The sequence below is a fragment of the Dunckerocampus dactyliophorus genome, chromosome 20 (genome assembly GCF_027744805.1).
Source record: "Dunckerocampus dactyliophorus isolate RoL2022-P2 chromosome 20, RoL_Ddac_1.1, whole genome shotgun sequence".
Classification (NCBI taxonomy): domain Eukaryota; kingdom Metazoa; phylum Chordata; class Actinopteri; order Syngnathiformes; family Syngnathidae; genus Dunckerocampus; species Dunckerocampus dactyliophorus.
The window spans coordinates 4,931,021-4,946,571 of NC_072838.1; the positions used below are offsets into that span (position 1 = coordinate 4,931,021).

Here is a 15,551-nt window from a genome sequence, read left to right on the forward strand (position 1 = left end):
CCATCGATTAGGGGTGTCACGAGACACACAACTCACGAGAAGAGACGATACATGAGACCGAGACGAGATTTTAGCATTCATTTTAAGAAAAGTACAATAAATTTGTTTTTTATTCAACTGAGTCACAAAACAATAGAGTTTTGTTGTGAAATGTTTATTGTCCCACAAATTGATGCTAAACGGCATTATTGTCAACATTTTTCGACACCAAATAAACCATTGAAGTTATGGTAATATAATAATATATCATAATAATGCAATATTTCATTTAGTATGAAATTTTCACTTTTGTTGTGGAACTAGCATTTGTGACATGTATTTTCTCACAGGCAATTTGTCCTGACTGTCAAACATCTGCATCATCTCTTGAAACGCTGACTTTTCCTCTGCATTTCTTTTGTGATGTGGCAAAGTACGCTTTCTGTGACAGTTTGCTGTTGCGTTTGTATTTACTTTGACGTCTCAGTGAGTGTTGACTGTAGGTGTGTAGTTTTTTCCCCAAATGGGAAAACTGGGTCGGGTGGATATGTTTGAGGTGGGTAAGTTAATTTTTGTTGCCTTTTATGTCACCACCACTTTCAAATAAATTCGTCATACTGGCTCGTTCGTGTTGATGGGCTCACCTTGCTCATTATTATTACCACGTGGGGGCTGTGGTATTTGCCTTTGCAAGCATCTTTTTCCCTCCTAATTTCTACTACGCTACCTTGCATTGACTTGTCCAGACATTAAGGTCTGTGTATTGAGTTATTTTGAAGGGAACAGTAAATTTACACTGTTATACAAGCTGTACACTGACTACTTTACATTGTAGCAAAGTTTCATTTCTTCAGTGTTGTCCCATGAAAAGATATAATAAAATATTTGCAGAAATGTGAAGGGTGTACTCACTTTTGTGACATACTGTATATAGGTACAGCTGTTTCCATACATGAGCAAGCTAATAGGCTGATAATAACAATGTTTTGTGCTACAAATACATTAAGAACACAGTTGGACTCACGCAATGTGTTAACAAAGCGACAAGACACGTGCCATATTGTACATTAACCAGAGAATGCACGCAAACTGAGCAAAACTGTGGTGTAACTAACCAAGGTGGACGCTAACCGAGGTTCCACTGTAGTGGAAGTGTTACCGTACCTTGTGAAATCTGTTTTCAATGCTCCAGTTCCTGCATACTGTACAGCACATGCATTGGCATTGTCAGCCCATGCTAGTTAGGAAGCACACAGAGTTCTGAGGTTACACACAAACAATACTTGCTGTGGCACACATCATATGCCACAAAAAAAGATTTTATCACCACACCGTTTTTGTAGATCTTTTCAAAGTCAGCTTGTTCTTCAAGTCGCTGTCCTACGTTGAGAACCCCCATTCTCTGAGGACACACAGTCAGATACAATACTGTAACACAATACAGTAATATTTCGTTTATCGTGGTTAATTGGTTCCAGACCAGACAGGGATAAGTACATTTCCCTGAAGTGGGATTCATTCTTTATAAATGGAATATTTTCATAGTTACAGCACAGAAAACCTGGTAAACTTGGTAAACATGGTTTTCAGCATGATTAGAGCCCTCTAGACATGAATAACACCCCTATAGTCACCTTTACACTCATATTAACCAACACAGCAGACAAAATAGAAAATAAGACATTTTAGACATAAATAAGACAAAACATAGACTCACACGTCAGCATTTCTTGTGGTGGGCATTCTCTCATCAATGCAACATTATTGACACCTAGTGACCCATGTAGAATACTATTTGGGGATGAGGACAGACTCACAATGCACCTTAATGTCTTTATTAAAGCAGAGAACAACTCACGCCAGTCACTTGCATTTCCCACACTGCAAACACTCAGCTAAACACAATCACCTCTAGCTAGCTGATATCACACACAGCACTTCCCAGTAGGGCACACACACACACAAAAGCCCCAGATATTACACTACATATCACGTCTTCTGAAAGCAATGCTAACCAGGCTCCTGCTCCAGTTGTACAAGGACCGAATGGCACGTAGTAGTGCGTCACCAATCCCGTACTCCCTGAGCACCCCCCACAGGACACCGCGAGGGACACGGTCGAATTCCTTTTCTGAGTCCACAAAGCACATGTAGACCGGTTGGGAAAACTCCCAAGTACCCTCCAGTACCCTTGCAACGGTGTAGAGCTGGTCTAGTGTTCCGCGACCAGGACGAAAACCACATTGCACCTCCTGTAACCAACGGTCGTACCCTTCTCTCCAGCACCCTGGAATAGACTTTCCCAGGGAGGCTGAGGAGTGTACATACTGTAGTTCTCTCCTATAGTTGGAACACACCTTCTGGTCACCCTTCCTGAAAAGGGGGACCATGCCCCCGGTCTGCCAATCCAGAGGTACTGTTCCCGAGTTCCACGCAATGTTGAAGAGATGTGTCAGCGAAGACAGTCCCTCAACATCCAGAGCCTTGAGGAATTCAGGGCGAAATTCGTCCACTCCCGGAGCTTTGCCACTGGGGAGCGTTTTGACTACCCTAGATACCTCAGCCATGGTGATAGAACTGTCCATGTTTGTGTCCTCAGACTCTGCTTCTTCTATGGAAGTGGGATTGAGAAGGGGTTCAAAGTATTCCTTCCACCGTCGGACTATATCGTCAATCGAGGTCAGCAGGCCCCCGTCCCCACTGTAAAACAGTGTGGACCGGGCACTGCTTCCCCTTTCTGAGGCGTCGGACAGTTTGTCCTCTTCGAGGCCAACCTAAAGTCAGGCTCTATGGCCTCACCGAACTCCTCCCACACCCGACTTATTGCTTCGACCACCACCGAAGCCATGTGCCGCGTGGCCTGCCAGTACCTATCAGCTGCTTCAGGAGTGCCACAAACCATCCATGCTTGATAGGACTCCTTCTTCAGCTTGACAACAGCCCTAACCTCTGGTGTCCACCATCGGGTTCGGGCTTGCTGCCACAACTGGCACCAACCATCTTGCGGCCGCAGGTCCGATTGGCTGCCTCAGCAATGGAGGCACGAAACGCGGCCTATTCAGACTCAATACGCTCGTCCACCTCCGGGATGCAGGCGAGGCTCTGCCCGAGGAAGGAGTTGAACACCTGACGAACAGGAGACTCTGCCATACGTTCCAAGCACACCCTCAGTACACGTTAGGGTCTCCCAGGTCTATCCGGCATCATCCCCCGCCATCTAATCCAACTCATCACCATGTGATAAATTGACAGATCAGGGTTAACAGATCAGCTCCTCTCCTCAACCGTCCAGAACAGGTGGACCCAAGTCTGATGGTACGACTACGAAGTCGATCATAGACCTGCGGCCTAGGGTGTCCTGATGCCATGTGCACTTGTGAACATCCTTATGTTCGAAAATGGTGTTTGTGATGGACAAACACAGAAGTCGCACAGAAGTCCAACAACATCACACCGCAGAGGTTCAGATCAGGGAGGCCGTTCCTCCCAATCACGCCCCTCCAGGTCACACTGTCATTGCCCACATGTTTGTTGAAGTCTCCCAGTGAAACGACGGAGTCACCAGTTGGAATGCTCTCCAGCACCCCTCTGATGGACTCCGAGAAGGCTGGGTACTCTGAACTGCCATTCGGCGCGTACGCACAAATGACAGACAGGACACTTTTCCCAACCTGAAGGCGCATGGAAATGACCCTATCATTAACTAGGGATGACTACAACACAGAGGCACCGAGCCGGGGGGGCTATTAAAGAGCGCACACCAGCTTGTTTGCTCTCCCCTGCAGCAACATCAGAGTAGAACAAGGTCCAGCCCCTCTCGAGGAGTTTGGTTCTAGAACCTAGTCGGAATGTCTCAACCTCTCTCACAAGTAAAGGCTCCTTCCCCACCAGAGAAGTGACATTCCATGTCCGAAGAACCAGATTTGGCCGCCGAAGACCAACTCGCCCAGGCGCCCGCCCTCGACCGCTACCCAAAGACATAGCCTGGACCCTTATGCTTTCTCCCACAGGCGGTGGGTCTACGGGGGGGAGAGCCTGTGTGGCTTCTTTGGGCTGGGCCCGGCCGGGCCTCATGGGTGAGGGCGCGGCCACCAGCCGCTCGCTTGCAAGCCCCTCCCCCAGGCCTGGCTCTAGGGTGAGGCCCTGGTATCCCACTCCTCTTGTGTTTATTCATAAGGTCTTCTGAATCACTCTTGGTCTGACCCGTCAACTAGGACCTGTTTGCATGGGCCCTACATTTACCACCAGCTTATCAGTTATTCTTTCACAGACCTGGGGCCTAACCTATAAAGCTTGTGGATGCACAAAACAGGGCCAAAACCTTGTGTACACTGTTTTTCACACAAAGTATGGCACCTATAAAAACACAACATGACGTGAGAATATGCGCACCTCTATGCCACCTTTGTAGTTGGTGTACGCACCTTTTGGAGACATGACAAAAAGGCGACACACATTTTAAGTAGTGTGGTGAAATTATTTTTTAGAAATAAACATGCAATCGAAGCCAATAAAGACTTTTCCATCATTGGATGAAAGCCACACATTAGTTCCTTGTAAAATAATTATAATATACCTAACAATTTGATTGTGTTAATGTCATCATGAAGTTAAATATTTTTAAACTATCCATCTGGAGTTACAGCAATTAATTTTCAACACAACTTCGTTTTGAATTATTGTGTCCATCTTTAAATTCAACAGATTTTACTAAGCTAATATTAATCTAAAATGTAGCATCAATGAGTAAAAATGTAGAAACATGCTCACAAAAATGGAAAAACGGTGCGCCCGTTCGACTGGTTATGCCACTGCTGTGTCCTCCAGATATTATGTTTTTACGAGCCTTCAGCTCTCCACCCCCCCACCAAGATTTCCACCTCAGTTTCGGTGAAGTTCCGCTTCTTCATCTTCATCTTCTCAGCAGCCATGATTCAGAACAATCAAGCGAAATGCAAGCAAGGGTCAAAAATGGATGCTGCATTCGTGAGCCACTTTGCATTGACCATTTATGGTGAACTGAAGGCATGGAGAGGGTGTGATGTGGGGTGGAGTTGCGTACGCACATTTGAACAGCAGGTGAAGCACAAATTGTGTGAATGTTTGTGTACGCCACTTTTTTCTGAATACTTTTGTTCGTACACACATTTTGGGTTTCTGGTGTTTTGCAGATTTCCACGCAGTTTTATAGATGAGGCCCCAGGTCATTTGAAAATAAAGCTGAATATCTTCCTATAAATGTATGCTGAAAAGAGTCGTTGGTACAGTTCTTGTGGCTTCTCTTCTTTTGCTTGTTTGTACTTAGTAGTGGTATGAAACTTATCTGGGAAAGTTGGAGTTTTTGAAAATCCCAAGTAAATGAGAAAATTTGCTGCTGTGGAAAAGGGTCTCTTAATTGTGTTTTTTGTGCTTGTATTTACCTGGAGCTGAGACTGTAAAGAGCGTCGCGCCAATAGACTCTGGATGACATTGGTTCTGTCCAAGCAGTCCATACAGTTACTGCGGAAGACTCCTTTCTGCTGGACAAGCGCTTTTCCTTCTGAGTTCACCATGAAGTAACTGCACACAGAAAGAAATTAATTTCCCTCTTCTTTGCAGTCATCACTTCCCTAATAGCCTAATGTCATTCATAAAGCTGTTGTTTAAAATACCCGTATTCATCTTGTGTCTCAGCAACCGCTTCCACCAAGATTTGGAGACGATCCCATCTCATGTGGCTGCACTCTTTGTGGAAGTCGAAGGCTATGTAACTAAATACAGAAGAACATACCGGTCTGAAAAGATGACTCAAAAGCTGTGAAAGAAATTATTATCTGTAAAAAAATCAAACGGCGACATTTTTTCACAACGCTTAGAATAGAGATGAAAGAAATACATGACGTAACTAATGTTTTAGGAAGGCTATGCTGTTCTAATCTAAAAATAGCATGATTAAAAAAAGTACAACTTACTTGATCATACCGTTGTTCATACCGGATACCATCTTGGCAAATGCCTGTTCAAGTGGCTTTTCAGAACCCTTCTGATTTACCTAGAAAAAAAATACACTGATTACTGATGTGTGTGTATTTATATATATGTATATATATATATATATATATATATATATATATATCCACAATCCACCTTATGGAACGGTGTTTTTTCAATACATCTACCTTTCCATTTTCTTGTTAAAAAAACAAAACATAGTTTACCAGATTAAGAATGGTTTGTTTCCCATAGATGAGGAGTTGAGAGTCAAAATGCCTCTGGAAACCATCCATCTGAAAAATGTTGGTTGGTGGTTAGCATCAACTTTTAACACTGGTCTTTACTCCCCTAAAGGTTGAATCTGGACTCTTCTTGGTGGTTGAAGATGTTTCACCCTTATTTCAAAAGGCTTCTTCGGTTCTAAATTTTAGGTGTGGAGTTCCCCTCCTTATATGTCCCTGTTGGGTGTGTACACTGGGGATGGACACCACGGGTTGTTGTTGTGGTGGTCAGTGTGGCCCTTGAACGACCCTCTTGCATAGGCGCTAGATCATTCACCTGGCTGACAGCAAAACAACTCGTTAGTGGCCATTGTTCCCCAAGAATGTGACAATCTTCAAGGGAGATATGTCACTACATGATTGTAAGCAGAATGGTGTATGAACAGCTGGTTTATGGCCTAAGGAAACTGCCCTCCTATGTTGAGCCATATGTTTGTGTAGAGCAGGGGTCTGAAACACAATTTACTGGGGGCCGCTGGAGGTAGAGTCTGAGTGAGGCTGGGCCGCATCAAGTATTCGGAGTAGGGCTGGGAATCTCGGGGTACCTCACAATATGACATACGATACATGGCTCACAATAAGTGGTACAGTAATAGGGTGAATCAAATAAATAATTTCACAGTTTATATTTTGCTGCATTCAGCTGGGATAGGCTTCAACTTACCTGTGACCCGAATGAAGACAAGCGGTATAGAAAATGGGTGGAATTTTTTTGCCACATTTTTAAGACTCACTAAGACTCACTCACTCTTAGTTCAGTGTAGGCTTATGTGTGCATCCTACAAGTAACATTGGCTTGTCGCAGGCCGTATGACAGTAATCTTTGAAGACAAGTCGCGGACCGCAAAATGTGACTTGGCGGGCTACAAATGGCCCACGGGCCACGAGTTTGAGACCCCTGGTGTAGAGGTTGTTTGGTTTCACTAATGTAGACGTTTTTGCACTCCTCACTACATTGCACTGCATAAACAACATTGCTGAGTTCGCTTTTTGTGATTTTGTCCTCTGGGTGAACCAGATTTTATCTTAAGGTGTTGGTGGGTCGAAATGCATATTTATGTTGTGATTGAAAAAATCGAAGTGTCTCTGACAAACAAGCCATGTAAGGTGTCACCACACTTCGCCTGCTGTTTCGAACCTCAGGCTCGGGTGTCGTGGCCCTCCTTCTTGTTGTACTGTAGATGGCAAAAATTATGGCACAACATAGGAAGGCAATTTCTTCAGGCCCAGAGGAGGGACATTCCTTTGAGGACAACAATATCCAAATTCTGCATAGGGAAGACTTCTGCTTTGAAATAGGTGTGAAAGAACCCATCTACATAAAACTTGAAAGGCCCTATCTCAACAGAGGAGGTTTACGCCATCACCTATTGTCTGCTTACAATGGCCACTAACGAGTTGTTTTGCCACCAGCCAGTTGAACGATATATAACTATGCTAGAGGGTCGTTCACAGGCCACAACAACACAATTTATTGAAAACAATTAAACTGAAATAGGCTGTTTATCAGTTGATCGAAAGTTTAAGACCATTGTGCAATAAATAACAAAAAAACTCTCCAAACCAGAACCAAAAATGTTCCCAGTAGGACTCAGTAATGAGTAGCTCCACCGTTCTTGTTAATCACTTCAAAAATGGGTTTGGGCATGCTTGATTCAAGTGTTTCCAGGAGACTGTCTGGAACTGATGGCCATTTTTATAAACTTCCCTTGCCATTCATCGACAAATGTTCTCTATGGGATTTAAATGAGGGGAGCATGCAGGATGGTCCAAAAGAGTGATGTTATTCTACCTGAAGAAGTCCTTGGTCAAGCGAGCATTGTGAACTGCAGAGTTGTCCTGTTGGAAAACCCAGCTGTTACCACACAGACGAGGGCCCTCAGTCATGAGGGATGCCCGCTGCAACACCTGCACTTAGGCATCCGCCGTTTGACGACCCTGCACAATCTGAAGCTCCAGTGTTCCACTGAATGAAAAAGCACCCCAGATCATGATGTGTCGGGTAGAAAACATCTCAGGTGGGTTCTCCTTGTCATGCCAGTAACGTTGGAAGCCATCTGGACTGTCAAGGTTACATTTTTTCCACCTTTCAATGTCCCATGTTCGATGCTCCCTGGCAAAGTCTAAACGGGCAGTTTTGTGGCATTGAACGACACGAGGTCTTTGAATTAGTTTTTCTTTTTTAAACCCTTTTCCCGTAGATGCCGTCTGATGGTTATTGCGCTGCAGTCGGCACCAGTAAGGGCCTTAATTTGGGTCGAAGACGTCCCTGTGTCTTGATGGCCAGCCAATCAGATCCTTCGGCTCAGCGCAGGTGCGACTTTTTTGGGTCTATCACTTGACTTTTTTGTTCCATAATGCTCAGGATCTTTAAAAAAAATTTGAATGACTGTCTTACTGCACCCAACCTCAGCAGCAGTGGCACGCTGCGAGAGGCCTTGCTTATGCAGCTCCACAATCTGACCACGTTAAAAAAAAGAAAGTTTCTTAGTTTTAGCTATCAGGAGAGCATGACAGAAAATGAAAATTTTGAGCAAATTTTGACTTTTATAGCCTGTGGTCTAAAACCTTTGATCAGGTGATAAACAACATATTTCAGTTTTTTGCTTGTTTGTTTAAATTAAAAGTTACAAATGTCGTTTTTTTTTTAAAAATCTCATTCCCCCTTCTTGCTTTTGCAAATTGTAGATCTACTTAAAATCTAATTAAGATCCAAATGTGCAAAATGCAAATTCTATACATTTTTCAACGGGTTTTGATCAGGTCTGTGTAAAGGATATATATAGGATCTCCACACTTAAAATTTAGAACTGAAGACGCCTTTTGGATAAAAGGTGAAAGTCTTCAACCAACAAGAAGAGTCCAGTTGCCTCGATTCAACCTACTGAGGATTACCATGACCTGGATGACTGACAATCTACACAGACACTGGTCTTTATTAAAAGAACACCACACAAACTGAAGTCCTGTCCTTACATGACTGGTTGTTTTGCTGATGATGGGTTTAGGTTTATATTTAAGGTTGGGCCTTTGACTCCAGTAAAAGGGCATAGAACCTCGTGACTGTGGGATAAAAAATGCCATTGTCAATGCCAAGTTCAACATTCCTATAATCTATCAAGTCAACCAAAGATCACCCACCACAATTGTCATACTTGCCTGTACAAAGGATGCCTTGGCTCCCTCATACAATACTATCTGTTCAGTTTCCACGAAGTTGGCAGCATGGCCTTCAGAGTCAATGCCTGAAGAAAAGAAAACAGACCTGACATAGCCGCAATATGCCAATATTAATGCGCAAAACTAAAACCAAGATAAGGTTTGACAAAGATCATCACAACAAAAGTAAGTTGCTTTATAAACATCCTTGTACACTATTTTATACCTTCACAGTAATACACAAAAATACTGAACACAGTCAGCGGCGACATGTTGGCACATTGGTTGTATATTCTGCTTTCGTGCAGGTCTTTAAAATACAATTGTACAGTAATACATCATATTCGTTGATCAGGCGTGGAGGGGCACAGGACCGAGTATGCGTAGACGTACTGCTGCTCGAGGGTTTGGTTTCTGCCGCAGGTTGGCTCTGCGGGACTTCATCTGTGAATAAATCAAGCCATCATTGCGGCTCTTGGTCCAATACTAGGGCGTATCTTGATCTCTCACACACATGAAAACTCCTACCTTTAAGACACACATTTTAAATAAAAAGGCGTTTAAAAAAACCCCCAAAAAACCTTTGCGCTTTCTCTGGAGTAGCAGCCGCACAGGGAGGGGCCCAGGTCTGTATCCATACTCTCAGTCGATGGCACTCCAAATAAGTAGGGTGGGGAAGTTCAACTTAAAGGAAAAAAAAAAAAAACATTTCGACTTTTCCCATTGCCTACCTGATGACAGCCCGATTCGCTAGTCCAACTCAGACAAGTTTTGGGTATCTGCTGCTCCCCCTGCTGTCCGTTGCAATTTAGTTTTTTTTGCCGTCGGATTTGAGGTCAAACCATTTCTTTTTCAGCTCCTCTGTTGCGTTCACTGCAAGTGTGACAGCCTTCTCTGCTTTTTGTTGGTGATGTAACCTGCGTTACAGCTACTGAATAGAATCTTTTTCCTGTGGCAAATTTCCTGCAGCAGTACCTCTACCTCTGTACCACCAAAGCTCTACTTGACTGCAGCTCATCGTCAATTTGATGGCGTCTGGCCCTTTGGAGAGGTCTTTACGGTTGAATCCCTATTTTGACCTTACAGGACAGATGGCAGACAGTGTGTGTGGTGTCATGTGGATGAGCAGTTTGCTCATGTCAACATTGTGGCTGGAGTGGCCCATAGTGGTGGTGGTGTTATGGTATTGGCAGGCACATGTTATGTGCAACAAACACAGGTGCATTTTATTGACGGCCTTTCGACTGCATAGAGATACCGCGACGAGAACCTTGTTTGTACCATTCATTGACCGAACATCACTTTATGTTGCAGCAGGATAATGCACAGCCCCATGTTACAAGAATATGTACACAATTCCTGTAAGCTGAAAACATCTCGGTTCTTTCGTGGCCATGTCATCCAATGAGTGTGTTTGGGATGCTCTGGATCAGCGTATTTGACAGCGTACAGTATATTCATATTTTAATTACAAACAATAGGTAGAGTAAATGTTTAACTCCAACCAGCCAGCTTTGTGCCTTACCTCTGACAAAGTATCTGACACCAGCCCGGAAGCAGCTTCTCCGGGATATAAGGATCCATTCAAAGATCTTCCCATTTATACGACATGGTTTCATAACAATAACTGGAGCAATACATTAAGGAGAGTATTTTTTAAGAGTTCATTTAAAACCACAAAAGACATCTTCAGTTACATATATTGATAAAAGGATACAGCCATGTACCACCGGTAGTGCAAACCTATGGAGCTAAAAAAGAAGTTGGATGTTGTTAGGATTGATTAGAAGAATACACAACTCTGCAAAGATGCTTAATTCTTAAAAGGAAACATACATATTGCTGATTAAAACAATCCCCTAAGTGACATAATAATAGTGTTTGTCAAAATACATTAAGGATCAAGAATTACAGCACTCCTACCATGGTGTGCTGATGCGTGACAATCTTTGTATCCACAGCAGCTTTTGCTTTTGACTTTGACATTATTTGTGGTTCTCTGTAGTCCAGGGGTGTCAAACATTTTCTATGGACGGCTGCATACAAAAAAACTGACGGATGCGAGAGGCCCCTTGGACATTATTCACTACGCAACAACCAATCCTGGAGGAGAACTTTTTCACGATGTCGTGTCGGACCATGGCTAACTCAAAGCCTTGCCACTTAAGGTAATGTAATGTAAGGTAATGTCTTAGTTACTGATGCCTAGTGACCAGAATACTACATATGACTTGTCTTTCAATATTCTGGATTAATAATAGTCTATAGTCAACCACGAAACAACGGTCATTTATTAATTAACATTTGAAAACCACGATAGACTGAGGGAGCTATGTCCGGATGGCAATGTAGCGAGGGACGACTGTATATGCTAAGCTATTTGAAGAAAACTGACATCTTAGCTTTGTGTTGTCGTTGCCAAAGCAAACAGCTATGACTTTAATGTACTGAAATACTGTTTCTAATTATAAAGTATATCTGATTATTCATTAATTTTATTTATAGAATAGGCCAAAAAACAAAAAATCAGCTACGGGCCTAAAACGGTCCCCGGGCCACACTTGAGAAAGGACAATGGCAGATCTTCAACGAGGTAGCTGCCAAGTCATGGGTGTGGACACTTGGGATGAGGGCAGTTTTATGCACATCAGCCAAAATCCAGGGGTGTGGACTCAAGTCACACAACTTGGACTTGAGTTAGAATTTTGATGACTTTGGAATTGAATTGACAATATCATCCAAGACTTGCAACTCGACTTGAACTTTCACATCAATGACTCAGGACTTGACTGATGTCTGACGACTTGAAAATAATTGAGATTTTAAAGGGTCACTGACATGATATTTAAAATTTGCTTAAATATATTGTTTGTAATTATGTTCTACATTGTTGCTGTTTTGGAAAGCGAACGTTAAATTAGTAAAAAATTACATTTAAACTACGTGGCGAGAAATTCGTCTGATCTCGGTCCTGACTAGAGGGCGTTTCCCAAGTGACGTCGGCATAGGGACGGCTCTCATCTTAGGCTAGTAAAAAAGAAAACATTGGACATACAGTAGCTCGTCGAGCTTGTATATTTTTCATCAAAATAGTAGTCATGTCAAAATGTTCTGTTGCCGCTGTTCAATGTCTGAGTGATACTGTAAGTTTTCTTCTCCGAAAGACGAAGGTTTAGACTACAATGAGCTATTGTAGCTATGGAGAACCAGATTAAACAGCGGGGCGAGCCACTTGCCATGGGGCTAAATGCTTTATAAGCGGAAACATGCTGTAAGCAGCCCTGAGTGCAGCTGTGAATGCCAGGACAGGAGAGCGCGGCGTGAGCTACCTGCCATGGCGGGCGATGTGCATTGAAATTTTTAGTAATTTAATGTTTGCTTTAAACAATATAGAACATATTTAAGCAAAGTGAAAAAATCATGTCAGTGACCCTTTAAGTGAGTGTGTTGAGTAAAATGTGTCCCCATTCAAAGTATTCAACTAACGTGATCGTTATGTCGGTTACAGCAAGATGACAACTGAATGTATCTATTAACGTCCAATCAGGTTTAAGAACAATGAATGTGGGGATTACATTTCTGTGCACTAAATCCTGAGTGCTATGTCAGCAGTCTTGTCACGGCTCTTATTTTATTAAAAAAATAAAACCATTCAAAATGCATTGTATTTGTCAAATGGAATAGCTAAAAAAGGCATTTTGTTTGGGAGACACTTATCATTGCTTATCATTGTAAGGACTCAAAAATTCCAAGCTTATGACTTTGGACTGGACTCGATCTGTCTTGTCTTGATTTGAGACTTCTTTACTTGTTAGACGTCTTTACTTGAGACTTGAGATTAAAAACTTGATTTACTCGAGCCTCGCAAAACATTGCCTGCTCCCACCTCTGCCAAAATCTAAACAGCCTGCTGAAAAACATCTTCACACATTGGCAGCTAGCATACAAAAATACTTGGTAGCGTCATTTCACATTTAACGGTTGGGTAGACACTTCACACACATATATACACATATACACTCCTTATAAAAATCTTAAGACCAGTTGAAAAATTGCTAGAATTGCATTTTGCACATTTGGATCTTAATGAGGTTTTAAGTAGAGCTACAATATGCACAAACAAGAAAGGAGAGTGAGACAAAAAGCATTTGGAAAAGTAATTTATTGAAAACAAACTGAAATAAAAAAAAAAAACAACTCAAAAGTTTAAGACCACAGGCTATAAAAGCCAAAATCTGCGAAAAATATTCATTTTCTGTCAGGCATTCACACTGTCATGCCCTCCTGATGGCTAAAGCTCAGAAGGTTTCTCTTACTGAACGTGGTTGGATTGTTGAGCTGCATAAGCAAGGCCTCTCGCAGCGTGCCATTGCTGCTGAGGTTGGGTGCAGTAAATCGGTCATTAAAAATTTTTTGAACGATCCTGAGCATTATGGAACAAAAAGTCAAGTGGCTGACCCCAAAAAAAAAAAAAAAAAAAAAAATCACACTTGCGCTGAGCCGGAGGATCCAATTGGCTGTCCATCAAGACACAGGGCGGTCTTCCACCCACATTAAGGCCCTTACTGGTGCATTGGGGATGGATGGCAAGGGAAGTTTATAAAAATGGCCATCAGTTCCAGACAGTTGATGCCCTTCGTGAAGCCATCTTCACCACTTGGAGCAATGTTCCCACTAGCCTCCTGGAAACACTCACATCAAGCATGCCCAAAGCAATTTTTGAAGTGATTAACAAGAATGGTGGCGCTACTCATTACTGAGTCCTACTGAGAACATTTTTGGTTCTGATTTTACAGAGTTGTTTGTTATTGTTTGAGCGATGGTCTTAAACTTTTGATCAGCTGATAAACAGCCTATTTCAGTTTAATTATTGTTTTCATATATATATGTTTTCAATATAAAAATAATAATAATAATAATAATTATTATTGTTTTCAATAAATCACTTTTTCAAAATGATTTTTGTCTCACACGTCTTCTTGTTTTTGCATATTGTAGCTCTACTTAAAACCTCATTAAGATCCAAATGTGCAAAATGCAAATTCTAGCACTTTTTCAACTGGTCTTAAGATTTTGATCAGGAGTGTATTAAAAAAAATGTTTTTCCATAATATATCCTCTTAAAAAAGCAAGCAAGTACCACCTCTAGAGACAGCTTACCTCTGGCTGTGCTGCCAACTCTCGGAGGAGATTTGCATTCCACACAAATCTCTGATCAGCCTAAAACACAAGTGGCTAGATAAGAAACTCAGCGAGTCACCTGTATACCAATACAATGTAATACAATGTAATTTTGTAACATTTCATCAGCAGAATCCATAGCTTGTGTGGCAAAGAGGTTATCATCTCATGAGTGTTTGCTAGCAGGAAATGCAAAAACTATTCAACCAACTTCCACCAAACCATGAGGAGGAGTGAGAAGCAGATTTGAATTGGTTTTGAATTTGGTGTAGATTTACATGTTTTTTTCATTATTGTTTATGTAGATGCAACATTTAAAAAAAAAAAAAAATTCTCAGGGAACCAACTGGCGTATCACAAGTGATATATGTTCTCTTGAAAAAGTAAGTCAAATATGTTTTTGTCTAAATGAAGGTGATTTTATGGTTCCAGGAATTCTGGGCCCCATTGAAAAAAACAAAAAACAAAAACAAGATTGCCCCCCATTTTAAATTTTTTTAAATTATATTGTAATAATCATGACATTTTAACTAATTCTTAATATTTTTTTTGCAGCCCTTGGCAGAAATGGGCCTGTCTCTCCCCCTATGATGCTCCTGGCCAACAGCACACATCATAAATAAATTGAAAAATTTACAGTTAAGCCATATAAATCAGGATCAGTATCGGCCGAGCTCACACATGAATGATCGGTATCGTAATAGGCAGCATAAATAGGCAGTGTTCGGAGCACCCCTAGTTCAAACAAAAGATGCTATCTAAATTGTGAATCAAATCCTGATGTAAATACCTGGAAATAACAGCTGAAATGTTGCTCTCTGCTCTCATATTTGTCTTTTGATGTCAACCCAAATGTTTGACATGGTTATAGATCAATCTGTGGTGTGATATAGAATATACTGTATGAGTTTTTTTTTTTAACAAACTCTCTTAAGGCCCTATGAAACCAGTTTTATTTTTTTTTCCCAAATTCTGTTT

The 15,551-nt window shown here is 41.8% G+C and overlaps 1 protein-coding gene across 1 annotated transcript in view; it reads right to left on the reverse strand.

Annotated features, from left to right (window-relative positions):
* Positions 1-15,551, reverse strand: part of sacm1la (SAC1 like phosphatidylinositide phosphatase a) — a 41,351-nt gene that overhangs the window by 7,095 nt on the left and 18,705 nt on the right. Inside the window, exons 6-16 of the mRNA XM_054763897.1 lie at positions 14,553-14,612; positions 11,110-11,143; positions 10,918-11,019; positions 9,393-9,478; positions 9,210-9,296; positions 6,177-6,245; positions 5,931-6,010; positions 5,631-5,729; positions 5,400-5,538; positions 1,312-1,381; positions 1,144-1,216 (exon numbers count right to left, since the gene is read on the reverse strand). Coding sequence (XP_054619872.1) covers positions 1,144-1,216; positions 1,312-1,381; positions 5,400-5,538; positions 5,631-5,729; positions 5,931-6,010; positions 6,177-6,245; positions 9,210-9,296; positions 9,393-9,478; positions 10,918-11,019; positions 11,110-11,143; positions 14,553-14,612 — 899 coding nt within the window. The remainder of the gene's footprint in view (positions 1-1,143; positions 1,217-1,311; positions 1,382-5,399; positions 5,539-5,630; positions 5,730-5,930; positions 6,011-6,176; positions 6,246-9,209; positions 9,297-9,392; positions 9,479-10,917; positions 11,020-11,109; positions 11,144-14,552; positions 14,613-15,551) is intronic.